Source organism: Medicago truncatula, chromosome 8, assembly GCF_003473485.1.
Source record: "Medicago truncatula cultivar Jemalong A17 chromosome 8, MtrunA17r5.0-ANR, whole genome shotgun sequence".
NCBI lineage: Eukaryota > Viridiplantae > Streptophyta > Magnoliopsida > Fabales > Fabaceae > Medicago > Medicago truncatula.
The window spans coordinates 24535489-24549798 of NC_053049.1; the positions used below are offsets into that span (position 1 = coordinate 24535489).

Here is a 14310-nt window from a genome sequence, read left to right on the forward strand (position 1 = left end):
CCTCTATTACATGTGTTGTCCTGGATCGATTTGAGACTTACTGTCATAATTTGATGGATTTTGTTATAATTTAAGGGCTAATATGATTGATTTTATTTGCAGAGAATAAGTACAAGGAGATATAGCATGAGAGGACCAGTGACTTCAAATGGCATGCATAAACAAACACCACCGAGGGGTCCTGCTCCACAAAATCCAATTGCTCCTAGAGTTATTAGAGTTCCAAATCCAAATTACGGGTCATCCGCTTCTACTCAACCCCAATACATGGAGTTTATCCCTACTCCAGGATTTCCAAAGCATTGATGCATTTTTAAATTATGCTTTTGGACTAGTTTAATTAATGCTTTTTGGACTTGTTTAATTTATGCTTTTTTGGATATGTAATCACTTAAGAACATCAAATGATTTGATGACTTGATGGCTATGTAATGACTTATGAACATCAAATATATGACTTATGATGGTATGCAATTGCCTGTCTCTTTATAATCAAAGTGTATGTCTTTTACTTTTTACTTTGTTCAGCAAATGTATGCACCAAAGATCACAATGATATCTGTTGTGAAAATTCAAGGACCTATTTGATGGTATTTTCACTAATTTGATGATCGATACGATGGATATGCATATAATTCAAGGACCAATTTGATTGAAATTTTTTGATAGAAAGGTTTGATTCATTTATTGACAACCTCTTTTCATTACAACATTACAACATTACATGGACTTGACACAATACAATAGCATTTTAAACAACTCAATCAAACAAATTATAGGATAGTGTTGGTTTTTCTTACAACACAAATTCTAGGACACCAACATTGAAGCTCTCTCACCTCATCATTGTACATAGAGCTTGAAGATGAAGACCGACTGTTGTAGTTGTTTTTGCCCATCCGCCCACCACCCACCATTTCTGAACACCGAATCTTCAACAATGACCACTGATTTTTGAATTTCGAATTGAATCAAAAAAATTAGGATTTTAAGTTTCTTGAATTGGGGAAGAACATTGACATCAATTCATGGAAGAAATTTGGGAGATTTTGAACTCTAGGTGACAAATTATAACATTAGGGTTCCAAATTTATATATTTGGGGAAGAAAGAGTCGTTAATGAGGAAGAGGAGAAAGAGTCGTTAATGAGAAAGAGCCGTTGGCAATTTTCTAAAAATCCATCAATTTGGTCCTTGGCAATTTTCTGTAAATCAATCAATTTGGTCCCTGCTTGTGTGACATCTGACGTGGTAAGCCTTGTAAGAGGTTAACGTTACACGTCACCTCCGTTAACAGACCAACTTAACGGAGGGACTGATTTGATTGACATTTTGTAAATTCAGGGACTAAATAGATATTTTGCAAAATTCAGAGACAAATTTGGCCGATTTTTTAAAATTCAAGGACAAATTTGAGGTATTAGTCTATAATTAGGGTTAAATATGTTTTTGGCTCCTATAAATATATCAACTTTTCGTTTTAGTCCTCTAAAATTTTCCTTCAACTTGTAGTCTCTATAAAATTTTCAATCTTTACTTTTAGTCCCTATTTTTAAGTAAACTTTTGTACTTTTTAATTAAATTGTGCAGAAATTTATGGAATATTGTAAAAATCACTCCAAAAAAAATTAGAATTTTTTAACAAAACATGAATTAAATATAAATTGTTTACCACCAAAAATATAAAAATTCATATTTAATTCATGTTTTGGTAAAAAAAATCTAATTTTTTTTTTGGGAGATATCCTTATAATATTATACATTTTTCTGAAAAATTTTTATTTAAAAATATGAACTCTACATATGAGTTTACTTTAAACGAGGAACCAAAAGTAAAAATTGAAAATTTTATAAGGACTAAAAGTTGAAGGAAAATTTTAGAGGGACTAAAACGAAAAGTTGGTACATTTATAGGGACCAAAAACATATTTAACCCTTATAATTATAACTTTCAAATTATAAAACATGGTGGTGTATAAAAGTTTGATTTTGATTTTTTTTTTGTCAAGTAGCCTAGTGGCTAGAGCTCACACAATTAATTGTGGAGAAGTGGGGTGTCCGGGGTTCGAACCCCGGCTCCTGCATATAATATGCAATATCCCTACCAACTGAGCTAAACTCATGGGAATAAAAAAAATTTGATTTTGATAAAAACCAACAATACAACATTTGTTATGAATATATATATTAGTGGATGTCCATCTATAATCCTTCCACATGCTTGTAACTCCCACTAGTAAGTGGGTTCTAATGTGATCATTCATGTACCTATATTTGTTCTATAAATAGGACCTACATTACAATGTAATAACATACATGTGAAGTAATACAATATACTCTCCTGTTCTCCCTTTATCCTTTCTCTCTATTCTTATATACTTTACAATATCTTGCAATGCTTTGGATTAATTTCATAACACGTTATCAACACGAAGCTCTATCAATATGAGATTTACAATTTCTTTCAATCTAAACCAAAAGAATAAGAAGAAAAAAAGGAGTAAAAATATAATACTCTTCATCAACCGGGTATGTCTAAAGTATGATTATGTATGTCTAAAATATAATTGAGTATTGAATCAACTATTACAATTTTTTACTATTCTAATTTTTCTCTTCTCAATTAGATTTTATTTTGTACATTTATCTTTGTATAATCATCAAAAGTTCTTTGACTTGTATAATTATCATTTGTTTCTTTATTATTCTTGTTAAATTTCAAAGGATTTAACATTGAGGTGTCTTTGAAGGATTGCTTAAACAATGAAAATATTTTATAATACAGTTCCTGAAGTTGGTTCCATCACTTCAAAGGATTTAACATTGAAGTGTCTTTGAAGGATTGAAGTGTTTATTTGGGCTCAGTTGTGAAAACATAAAGTGTGATGTTGTTAAAGGGTTTTTGGTCGATTTTGATGGGTTTTTGGAGTTTTCGTGCGAGTAGCGTCAACTTTAGTTTGGTGTTTGGCACTAGTATATGGGGTCATCTATATTGGGTCCATCCGCGAGGGAGATTGAAGTTTTTGTCTCAACTTTAGTTTTGAGGTTGTGCATGGTTTGATGTGAATTTTTTACATCGACTTTGGTTGGTGGTGAGTTTTTTATGGGGTTTGGCAATAGATATCAGTTGAATTGTGTTTTTACTAATGCTTTGATGTATGAGGTGTAAGAATTTAATTTTGAGTGTTTCATCTATATACGACGTCCTTGTTTATTTTTATATTGATGATCTCTATTCTTCTTGAACATAAATTTGATTATTAATAAATTTTGCCGTTAAAAAAAATAAAATTAACCCATGATACCTTTTCATGACAAAAGAAAAACAAAATTACCTCTTATTGACTTTTTTGGAAATGACTCATCTACCTTTATTTCCGCTTTATCTATTGTTTTTATTCTTATCTAAATACAAATACTCCAGCTTAACACGAAAAGTTGCTAGTTTTTTAAGTAAACCAAAACTGTCTATATCCTCCGTCCGAGAGAGCTATACATTATTCAACAACTCTTTTTAATTGATTTTCCAGCGCACACCGAAGCACAGAACAGAACAAACTTTGTCCCTTTCATGAAACACCAATTCATTTCAAATTGAAATTGATTACGAGTGTTTGAATTAACAACAATTCCGAAACACTTTGTGACAGCATCTTTCTCTATCTACTAATCCCTTGAAACATGGATAACTCGATCTCCGGCGACGATTTCAACTACCAATCCGGCTTCGGCAACCACTTCTCCTCCGAAGCCATCACCGGAGCTCTTCCAGTTGAACAAAACAGCCCCCTCATATGCCCTTTCGGTCTCTACGCCGAACAAATTTCCGGCACCTCTTTCACCACCCCTCGCTCACTCAACCTCTTCAGGTTAATTAATTAATTAATTAATTCTTCTAATTTATTAATTTTTTTTTTCTTTCGCACCGGTTTCGATCGCGACTAATCCGGCTTATGCGTAGAGGCATGCGCACCGAACAAGTGTTGTTCCACTGACCAAGTGTTGTTCCTCCTAGGAATAGAACCCGGTATTTTCTGGGTACGTCCTTGGAAGGAGCTCGCCATTGGAAACTTGGATAATTCTACTAACTTTTGTTTAACAACATTAATTTACTAATTTTTGTTTAATTAATTAGTTGGCTTTATCGGATTAAACCTTCGGTGACTCACGAACCGTTCAAGGCACGGGTTCCTTCTAATAAGAAAATTTTGAGCGAGTTCAATGACTCAAACAGTTCTACAAATCCAACTCAGCTTCGATGGAAACCAACAGATATACCTGATTCACCAACGGATTTCATTGATGGGTTATTCACCGTTTGTGGTTCTGGCAGCTCCTTCATGCGCCACGGATATGCTATTCACATGTGAGTCATTCTACTAACTTCCTTCTTTAATTTGAATCGTTAACTTCTTCGCAGTTGCCTTTCGGATTGTGTGTGATTTGCAGATCAATGATCTGTCAATTATATATATATATATATATATATATATATATATATATATATATATATATATATATTTATTTATTTATTTTTCAATTGTATTTCCAACTATTACTTCATGACATTGTAATTGATCTTGGGCATCCGATCTCAAATTGACACATAAGATTTTTTACAGCCTAAAATTGAGTTTGAATCTAAAATGTCTGATCTCAGATCAACATCAAATATCAGCTACCTACTGCGTGAAAATGCTATTGGGTCCCAATTTCTTCATGTCGTACCATTAACTTTAAAATGGTATTGGGTCCCAGTTTTAGTCCTTTCTTTTTTATTTTGAGAAAAGTTCATGTTTCATTTTTTTAATGATATATTGTTGATAAGACCATGTAATATCGTCAATTCAATAATTTAACAATTTAATATGTATATTGGATTGTTGAAAATTCCGTCTTTATTGCGGTCCGCCCCTAGTCGCCTAAATTGCAGCCTTTAGTTTGCCTTCATTGCAGCCTCCAACACTTTCATTTTGTTGGCTTTGAGGGGGTGAATTTAGTCCCACATCGGATATATAACATTATCGAGAAGAGTTTATAAAGAGGAGACACTACTCACCTTACAAGCCGGTTTTGTAAGGATGAGTTAATCCCCAAATTTCAACATGGTATCAGTACATGTCCAGTCCTTTGTTTTTTAGAAAATCAAGCACATAGTTAATAGTATACTTTTCATTGAGAAATTTCCATTTTTTTTATTTCTTCTTAACCAGTGTAGCCCTTAGCGGTACCCTTCTTGCTAATTGGAGTTGGTATTTATAAAGGTCATAGAGAGCGTTCCTTAATTTTGTGGATCCGTTGATCATCCTTCACTAATGAGTTGGGTTTGTGGTATGCCAGATTTTGGCTCTGAACAAAAGCCATGTTATAAACAAGGATGAATTAAGAGTAATCAAGTAATTGGTGAAGTTGTTAAATTTGTGTACTATGATAATTAATTTGTTGAAATGATGTGTTTTCTTTACCTGTCCTGTAATTAATGCCACCATGGATTTCTGCTTTAAATGAAATATATCAAATTTTGTTAATTGTATCCAATTTTTCCCATAGCCTAAGCAAAACACTACTAATGTTTTGTATGATTATAAACTTTAAGGTAACATCGGCACATTAACAAATGAGGAAATTTTGTATCACTTTCAGGTACACTGCTAACAAATCAATGGATAATTGTGCCTTTTGCAATGCAGATGGTGACTTCTTGATAGTTCCCCAACAAGGAAGTAAGCAAACACTAAATTTCTCCTTGATTGAGAAAGTTGTGTTTTGGGGGTTTGGCCAATTGCATTGTGCTTGTGTTCTTATGTAAAAATTCTCTCTGTACCCGTATAATTTCTCTGTTGATCTATGCTCAACGAAAACATAGTGCTTCCTCTTGATACTTGTATGCGAAATAATTTTTCTATAAATTGTTGTTTTTCATAGGGTTGATGCAAATGTCTTTTAAATGGGTTCTTAAATGTTTATATTTTTCGCTATTTCTGTCATTTGAGTTTGTCTTTGGTTCTTTATGTAGAATCTTATAATTAGAAGAAGAAAAAAAATATGATGTCCCCATGTTTATGAATTCTTCCATTCATTGATATCTTCTTTGGTGTCATTGTCAATACAAGTTTCATGAATCTCAAAGCTTAAAATATGCTTAGTCCTTCCAGTGCGTGACAACTATTCCTTTCCATCGTATTTATCTTTATGAACACCTTCTATTGAATTTGTAGGACTCTTCATCACTACCGAATGTGGAAGATTGAATGTCTCCCCCGGTGATGTAGCTATTATACCTCAAGGTTTTCGTTTTAACGTCAATTTGCCTGATGGTCCCTCCCGTGGCTATGTTGCTGAAGTTTTCGGTACCCATTTTCAACTTCCTGATCTGGGACCAATTGGTATCTATTCTGCTCTGCATTTGAAAAATTAAAGAATATATTTTGTTTACTAATGCATGATGTGTATAAATAAAAATGAGTTTCATTTACATTTTAGGTGCTAATGGTCTTGCTTCCCCAAGGGACTTCCTTGCTCCCACTGCATGGTTTGAAGATAAATCATATCCTGGATACACTATAGTGCAAAAGTTTGGTGGTGAACTATTTACTGCAATACAAGATTTCTCTCCCTTCAATGTTGTTGCTTGGCATGGTAATTATGTTCCATATAAGGTTGGTGTTGTGTTCTTCTACATTGTTCAAAGATAATGACTCCTAGGGTTCATTTGATTTACTAAAAATTAAGAGGTTGGATAGCACAAAGATACTTGTTTTATGTCTTATTTCGTAAGTTGTCATACGATTGGATAAAGAAAGGAGTGAGGCACATAAAAAAAATCTTGTTGGTCAAGGAAATAGGGACTACTTTTTGTCCCGTACATCACAATTCAAGTTCGGATTATCCCCTTTTTATTTCCCTCACTCTGATAGAACCAACTGCTATATTACTTCTAAAAATTGGTAAGAATCCCATTTAATTACAATGGCAGCACTACTAGCGTCTGCCTACCTCCCAATGCCAAAATATCATATTCCTCTCAAATGACAAGATGATCACATCTCTAACCTCCTCTCCATTTATTGGAAACATGCGTTATTTGGCCTAACTACTTCTCATAACTAACAATAACAAACCTATCACCCTCTCTCTCACCCTTTGATCCATGAATGAGGAAACGATGCAAGGAGCGCTGCTGCCTCATGAGGGATGCCGTTATGTGCGGCACTACACTCTGATTACTATCACCCTCTTTTGACGAATCTCTTGTTGTCTCTGGCGAAAATTCTGCCTTTTTATTTAATACCACCACGAACTATAATCACTGGCTACCACCCTTTTGACACCATAATAACCTCAGAACTCTCTAACATTTTGTCTTCATCAGTTGCTGGAATTAGCTCAGATATCGCCACCGAAACTCCGTCACATCTTCTCTAAATGGAACAGAGGACACTGTAGTAAATTTTATGTGTACCAAGCATGTGACTAAACTACTTACCGTTTAATTGTTGTATCCTATCATTTAATAGACATACCTTAATTACAATTATTATTGTGACATTGTCAATTTTTTGGGGTTACGATTCTTGTGAAAAATTATCCATTGTGATTGTTATGGCTAATGTAATTTTCATCTGCAGTATGACCTAAGTAAATTCTGCCCTTATAATACAGTGTTGTATGATCACAGTGATCCGTCAATTAATACTGGTATGCAAATTTTGAAAGAATTTTCTCTTAACCCCTTTCTTTCCTTTTTCTTCTGGAAATTCTTGTTTTATGCTTGTTTGTTTATAATAATTGTTTTTATACAGTGTTGACAGCACCAACTGATAAACCTGGGGTGGCATTGCTTGATTTTGTCATTTTCCCGCCAAGGTGGCTTGTTGCCGAGCATACCTTCCGGCCTCCTTATTATCATCGCAATTGCATGAGTGAATTTATGGGTCTCATTCATGGTAACTATGAGGTACATTATATCAACATTTGAGTTCTCTAATAACTGTTTTTTTGAAGCACTTATCGTTAGTTCCTAAATTTAATATTTTCATTTAAGTCCATGAATAATGGAAATCTGTAAAAGATCCTCGAATGGAATTTTATCTATCAATTTAGTATTTAAAATTAAATGGGTAATTTGTCAATCAAATCAATATCCAAAAGATCGTATGCGATGACTAATTTGACAGACAAGTGCAAAATTGTGTACTCATTTGTTTTTACAGGCAAAAGTTGATGGATTTCTTCCGGGAGGTGCAAGTCTTCATAATTGTATGACACCGCATGGTCCTGATACCAAGTCATATGAGGTATGACTTTTTTGAACCATCAATTGGTGGCATTGATATCATTCTTTAACGTCTCTCTTTCCATTCCCACAACCGGAAAACATTGGTGACAGTTGTTGAATTAGTTTATGCATTAAAGAACAAAATTATGAATTATTGAATTCAATTTTCTAATGTGTTTTTATGTTGTACAGTCCACCATTGCTCGTGGGAACAATGTAGGACCTCACAAGATCATCGACACAATGGCTTTTATGTTTGAGTCGAGTTTAATTCCCCGTATTAGTCAATCAGCTCTTGAATCCCCGTTCTTGGATCATGACTATTACCAATGTTGGATTGGTTTGAGATCCCATTTCACAGTTCCTGAACTAAAGACAATAAAGACTAAAGAGTGAAATGGTTGTGTGCCATGCGAATCCAACTAGATAATGAGAGTTATATGTACATATTATAAATAGAAATATAAACAACCAGCTTGAAATGTAATATAGATGTTACTTAAAAGCCAGGAAATCCTCTATCCTCTGTACATATCTTTAAAATAAATAATACACATGGCATGTAATAATCTAATGCAAAGGAAAAGTTACATGTGACAATGTAAGGTCGAACCATACAAATTATAGTTCCATCACATCATTTAAGACACTTTTTTTTTTGACATCATTTATGACATACTAAAGTAATAAACCTTTTAAAAAAAACCAACTAATAATGAAAGAAAAATCTTCAACAACAAAATTTTGAATAATAATCTTAATAAATAATTATATAAAATGACATAATTTCAAAATAAAAAAATAGTATTTTAATTTATTAAATCTGCAAAAAGAGATTTTTTTTTAAAAATTATGATATAATATCTATTTATTTATAGGATATATTTTCCACTGATTAAAAAACATAATCTCAAATTATTACATTTCTTTTTGCATATGAATTTTTTTTGTCAAAATGAAAAACTAAAATTGAAATGGTTTTATGAGCAAATCATTAAAAAAGTACAGACAAAGAAATCTCCTATACTTATACAGGAAAATAAACAATATGAGAAGTACACGTGACACGATATAATATTGATTATTCACATATGTCACACACTACCACATCGACATTGTTGCAAAATCATGAAAATGATCATTGAAAAACAAATATATTTACGGTATCAAATGATAATAATGAGGTTTAAAATGAAAAACATAATATTGATTACAAAGCTCAAATGTTGCGTTTGGCAATTTACTCGCAACACACCCCTTCTCCGTAAGGGGGGATGCTCGAAGCAACTGAGATCTGTTTAAATAAACAGTAACGTCTCTTTTTCCACGTTCCTGCGAATATCATTCCGGCGATTACACTTCTCAAGATTTCGTAACCGCCAGACACACGTGTGCCATTACAACGGCTCTGCATTTACCAACCTCTATAAATAGGAGGCTCCTCGCAACCTCCAAGTGAGAATATCTATCACTCTCAAATCCCTCATTCTGAACCTCTACTGACTTGAGCGTCAGAGTGTCTGCAGGTACACACCACCCATTCGGTTCAACGCTCACTGAAGTATTCTCACCTCCATGAACCACCACATTAAAGAAAGAACCGGCAGCCACCTTCTGATTAGGTACGATCAGATATGTTGACTTAAAAAAAATAAAGATACATCGACTTTATTTGAAGAAAAATAGCATAAATGTTGAATTACAATTTATTCCAACACTTATACAAAATTTCAAATTCAAAACAAGTGATGATAAGTTGAATTTTTTTTAATTTTTTTTTTACAAAAAAGTTTAATTGAATCTATGAGTACTCCATTTAATAATTTATTTTAAATCAAGAATTTAACTAATACATGATACATAAAAATAATTACGAAACATGAATTTATCATTGATAAATGTATAAAAACACAGGACAAACATTTGTCACTGATATATAAAATACACATGACAAATATTATATATAGACACACGGCACATACATTTGTCCCTGATAAATTTAAAGGAAAAAAAATACAAGCCTACTATTTGTTCCTCATCATGAAAAAATATGAAACAAAAATGAATAGAAAAACACATGAAAAAAATTTGTTATTGAAAAATATTAAAAAAAAAAAACGACACAAATATTCATCATTGGTACAAAAATGGGACAAATAGTTTTCATTGACGAATAGAAAAACACGGGATAAATATTTATCATTTATACATAAAAAAATATGAGAAAAATATTTGTCTCTAATAAATATTAAAAAAAACATGGAGGGGAAGCAGTTTTCAATGATAAATAAATATGAAAAAAGAAAAAAAAAATCATGATATAAAATATTTGTCGGTGATGCATAAAAACATGAGGTAACATGATTTACGTCCAACACCGGTTCAAGATTCACTCTTAAAAATACATGATCACCAACTTGAAACTCAATATCCTTCCTCCTTTTATCATGATAACTCTTCTACCTACTCTGAGACACTCTCATTTTCTCCTGAATCATCTTAACCTATTCCGTTATTCCGTAGTCTCTTGCACAACTTTCGGTCCTAACAAAACACTCTTTCCTGATTCATACCAACACAACGATGTTCTACACCTTCTACCATACAAAGTTTCCAACGGTGCCATACTGATACTAGAATGAAAATTGTTGTTGTAAGTAAACTCAATCAACGGTAAACATTCAGCCCAACTTACACCTTGTTCCAAAACACATGCTCTCAAAAAATCTTCCAAACTCTGGATAGTCTTCTCTGTCTGCCCAACAGTCGGAGGATGATAAGCAGAACTCAATCTCAAGTTAGTTCCTAAAGCTGCTTGCAAACTCTCCAAAAACTTCGAAGTAAATCTCAGACCTCTATCTGACACAATACTAAAATGAATACCATGCAATCTGACAACCTTTTCAATGTAGGTCTCCGCCAACATCGTCACAAACATATCGGTCTTGATAGGAAGAAAATGTGCCGACTTCGTCAAACGATCAACAATCATCCAAATAGAATCATTTCCATTCACAGTCTTTGGCAACGCTCCAACAAAATCCATATAAATATTATCTCACTTCCACTCAGGAATAAACAACGGTTGCGTCAAACCCGAAGACTTCTGATGTTCAATCTTAGACTTCTGACAGATCAAACAAGCATACACAAACTCAGCTATATCCTTCTTCATTCCATGCCACCAAAACAACTTCTTCAGATCCTGATACATCTTCGTCGCTTCTGTGACCCTTTTCCAAAATCCGCTTCTTAAGTTCAGGTACACCTAGTACACAAACTCGATCACGAAACATCAAGACACCATTCTCATCCAATCTGAAATCCACACTTTTACCTTGATTAACCAACACCGCACGATCCACAAGTTCCAAATCCTCTTTCTGAGTGTTCTTAATTTCCTCCAAAATATTACTTGCCAGCTTCAACATTCTCAAATTCACACCACTCGGCGTCAACTCACTTACCAAACTCAAATCTTGAAACTGCTCCATCAACTTCAACTCTTTAACTATCAAAGTAGACATATGCAACGACTTCCTTCATTGGTATCTAGAGCCTTGGTCTGTTGTCATAACAATTAACAGTGTAACAGAAAAAGATATGAGAAAAACATGTCTGGTGATGAACCTGGTTCCAGTCAGGACAAAGACAACCACACTGTTCCATATGATTATGGTAACAACAATAAATTTGACTCTGGAGAAGTTCCAAAGTTTAATGGATTGATGTGTCAATAATTAGTAATTTTAATATAATATTCAAGTCCTTTTTAATTAGATTTAAGTTTATTTTATTTTAATATTATTTCCTTTTAGAGCTATTTTACTTCAATTGCATATTATTATATTTCAGGAACGAATATTTGATGGATTGAGTCTTGGAGCAAAAGAAAGAGGATTAGGAGCTGATTCGGGTTGAAAATACGAAAGATTGAAGACCAAAATATGTTTCCCCAAGTCAGAAGCTTGGCACGGCCAGTACCACCAGTTGGCACGGCCGTGCCACCCCCCTAGAGCCTCTTTTGTTGCTTTTGCTTCATGATCTAGCTGCCTGTTTTGACCGAAAAGCCCGTGGTTTCTTGTGGAACATTCTAGTGAATAGTTGCTTAGGTTTTAAGTTGACAATAAGATATAAATAAAGTAGCTAGCTATCATAACAATTCATCTTTTATTCTTGGAATTCAATAAGTGACAATTGTCTTTCTTAATAAAAGTTCTTTTCTTTTCCTTTACTTTCTTGTTGTTTTACTTTATGATTTTCTTCTTCTTCTCCATGTCTACAATGAACATGAGTGAGTAGACTCTTCTTGTCTTGGGATTGTTGGATAAGTCTAATGACATAATCCTAATCAAACCAAGCTTTAAACCCTAATTTTATGTAACCCTAATTTCTAATCTAAATTCACTGTTTTAACATGAATTAACCATTATCAAACTGTAGAAGCGAAAGTGGAGGGTTTGATAATTGTTAATCCATCATCTTAATATCAATTCATAAAACGAAAGTGGAGTTTTGATATTCGAACAAGTGAATTTAGACAAGGATTATAAAGGCAGCGAAATAGTCTTTGCATTCCTTGAGACATATAAGTTTCGAACTTCAAGGATTCTAATAGTAATCAAGTCAGCGAAATAGGCTTGGTTGCTAGAGGAAACAAAATCTAATAGTAATCAAGTCAGTGAAATATGCTTGATTGCTAGAGGAACATAAGAGAAACTTGTCTTTAGAAGTTAGGTCTAACATAAGGTTCTAGGTTTAATAGTTTGGTTTGTGAAGGGTTTGTCACCATGACGGACCAATGATCCCAATGCTCTCTTTTATTATTATTCTCAACCGTTGAAAACCCCAACTTTGCAAATTGAACTCTCTCTAATCATCAACTAAAGTTAATTGAATTAAACAACTCCATGTCGAAACGATACTCTCTTTTTACTACTTCGATAAAACTGTGCACTTGCGGTTTTATCCCATCAAGTTTTTGGCACCGATGCCGGAGAGTTAACTAATTTGATTAACTTTTTCTTAGTGATTAGAATTTTTCTTTTCCCCTTTCCCTTTTTCTTCTACTTGTTTCTTTCTTTCTTTTACCATTAAACTTCTTGGGTTCTCAATTTTTTATGCGAAGAACTAAAAATCTTGGAGAATTTATTCCCGAGGTCGAAAGGTATTTGCATAAAAGAAGGAGAGAGGCACAAAATAATATCGCTATGACTGAACGCACTCTCAAAGAGTATGCAACAACTTCTACGAAAGAGCCACAAGCTATTATTGTGTACCCAACGGTTGAGGGTAACAACTTTGAGATTAAGCCTGCACTACTCAATTTGGTGCAGCAAAACCAGTTTTCCGAATCACCCACTGAGGATCCAAATCTCCATATCTCTACTTTCTTAAGACTCAGTGGCACTATAAAAGAGAACCAAGAAGCCGTAAAACTTCATCTTTTTCCCTTTTCCTTAAGGGATAGAGCTAGCGCTTGGTTCCATTCTCTAGAAGTTGGTTCCATCACTTCATGGGATCAAATGAGGCGAGCGTTCCTCTCTCGATTCTTTCCCCCCCTCTAAAACTGCTAAACTAAGAGACCAAATCACACGGTTTAATCAAAAAGATGGGGAGTCTCTTTATGATGCGTGGGAGTGTTTCAAGGAAATGCTTAGACTTTGTCCCCACCATGGTTTAGAGAAGTGGCTCATAGTCCACACTTTTTATAATGACTTAACTTATACCACTAAGATGTCTATTTATGCAGCTGCAGGTGGAGCTCTAATGAACAAGAACTATACGGAGGCTTACGCTTTGATTGAAGACATGGCTCATAATCACTATCAATGGACCAACGAGAGAGTCATCACCGCTTGTACACCCTTTAAAGAAAAAGGCAGGTATGTACGAAGTCTCTGACTATGATCACCTTGCTGCTAAGGTTGATGCACTAACCCAAAAATTTGAAAAACTAAATGTTAGTGCTATCGCACCTACTCCTGCATCTCCTCTTTGTGAAATCTGTGGTATATTTGGGCATATTGGTGT

The 14310-nt window shown here is 33.8% G+C and overlaps 1 protein-coding gene and 1 non-coding gene across 2 annotated transcripts; one reads left to right on the forward strand and one right to left on the reverse strand.

Moving 5' to 3' along the window:
• Positions 1-3435: 3435 nt before the first annotated feature.
• Positions 3436-8909, forward strand: LOC25502511 (homogentisate 1,2-dioxygenase). The gene is made up of 9 exons (XM_013590051.3): positions 3436-3868; positions 4135-4365; positions 5643-5722; positions 6218-6385; positions 6483-6658; positions 7628-7697; positions 7802-7956; positions 8213-8296; positions 8470-8909. The coding sequence occupies exons 1-9, from the start codon at positions 3681-3683 to the stop codon at positions 8671-8673; spliced, it is 1356 nt and encodes a 451-aa protein (XP_013445505.1). The 5' UTR covers positions 3436-3680; the 3' UTR covers positions 8674-8909.
• Positions 8910-13851: 4942 nt separating this feature from the next.
• LOC112417668 (small nucleolar RNA R71) lies at positions 13852-13958 on the reverse strand. Its single transcript, XR_003008261.1, has one exon. It is a non-coding gene; the product is annotated as a small nucleolar RNA R71 (small nucleolar RNA).
• Positions 13959-14310: the final 352 nt, after the last annotated feature.

Bases quoted from the DNA above. Each gene is read 5' to 3' on its own strand.
- LOC25502511 (XM_013590051.3), top strand. From the start codon at position 3,681: ATGGATAACTCGATCTCCGGCGACGATTTCAACTACCAATCCGGCTTC. The intron at 7,698-7,801 runs GTATGCAAATTT...GTTTTTATACAG, and splicing joins TGATCCGTCAATTAATACTG to TGTTGACAGCACCAACTGAT. The intron at 8,297-8,469 runs GTATGACTTTTT...TATGTTGTACAG, and splicing joins CTGATACCAAGTCATATGAG to TCCACCATTGCTCGTGGGAA.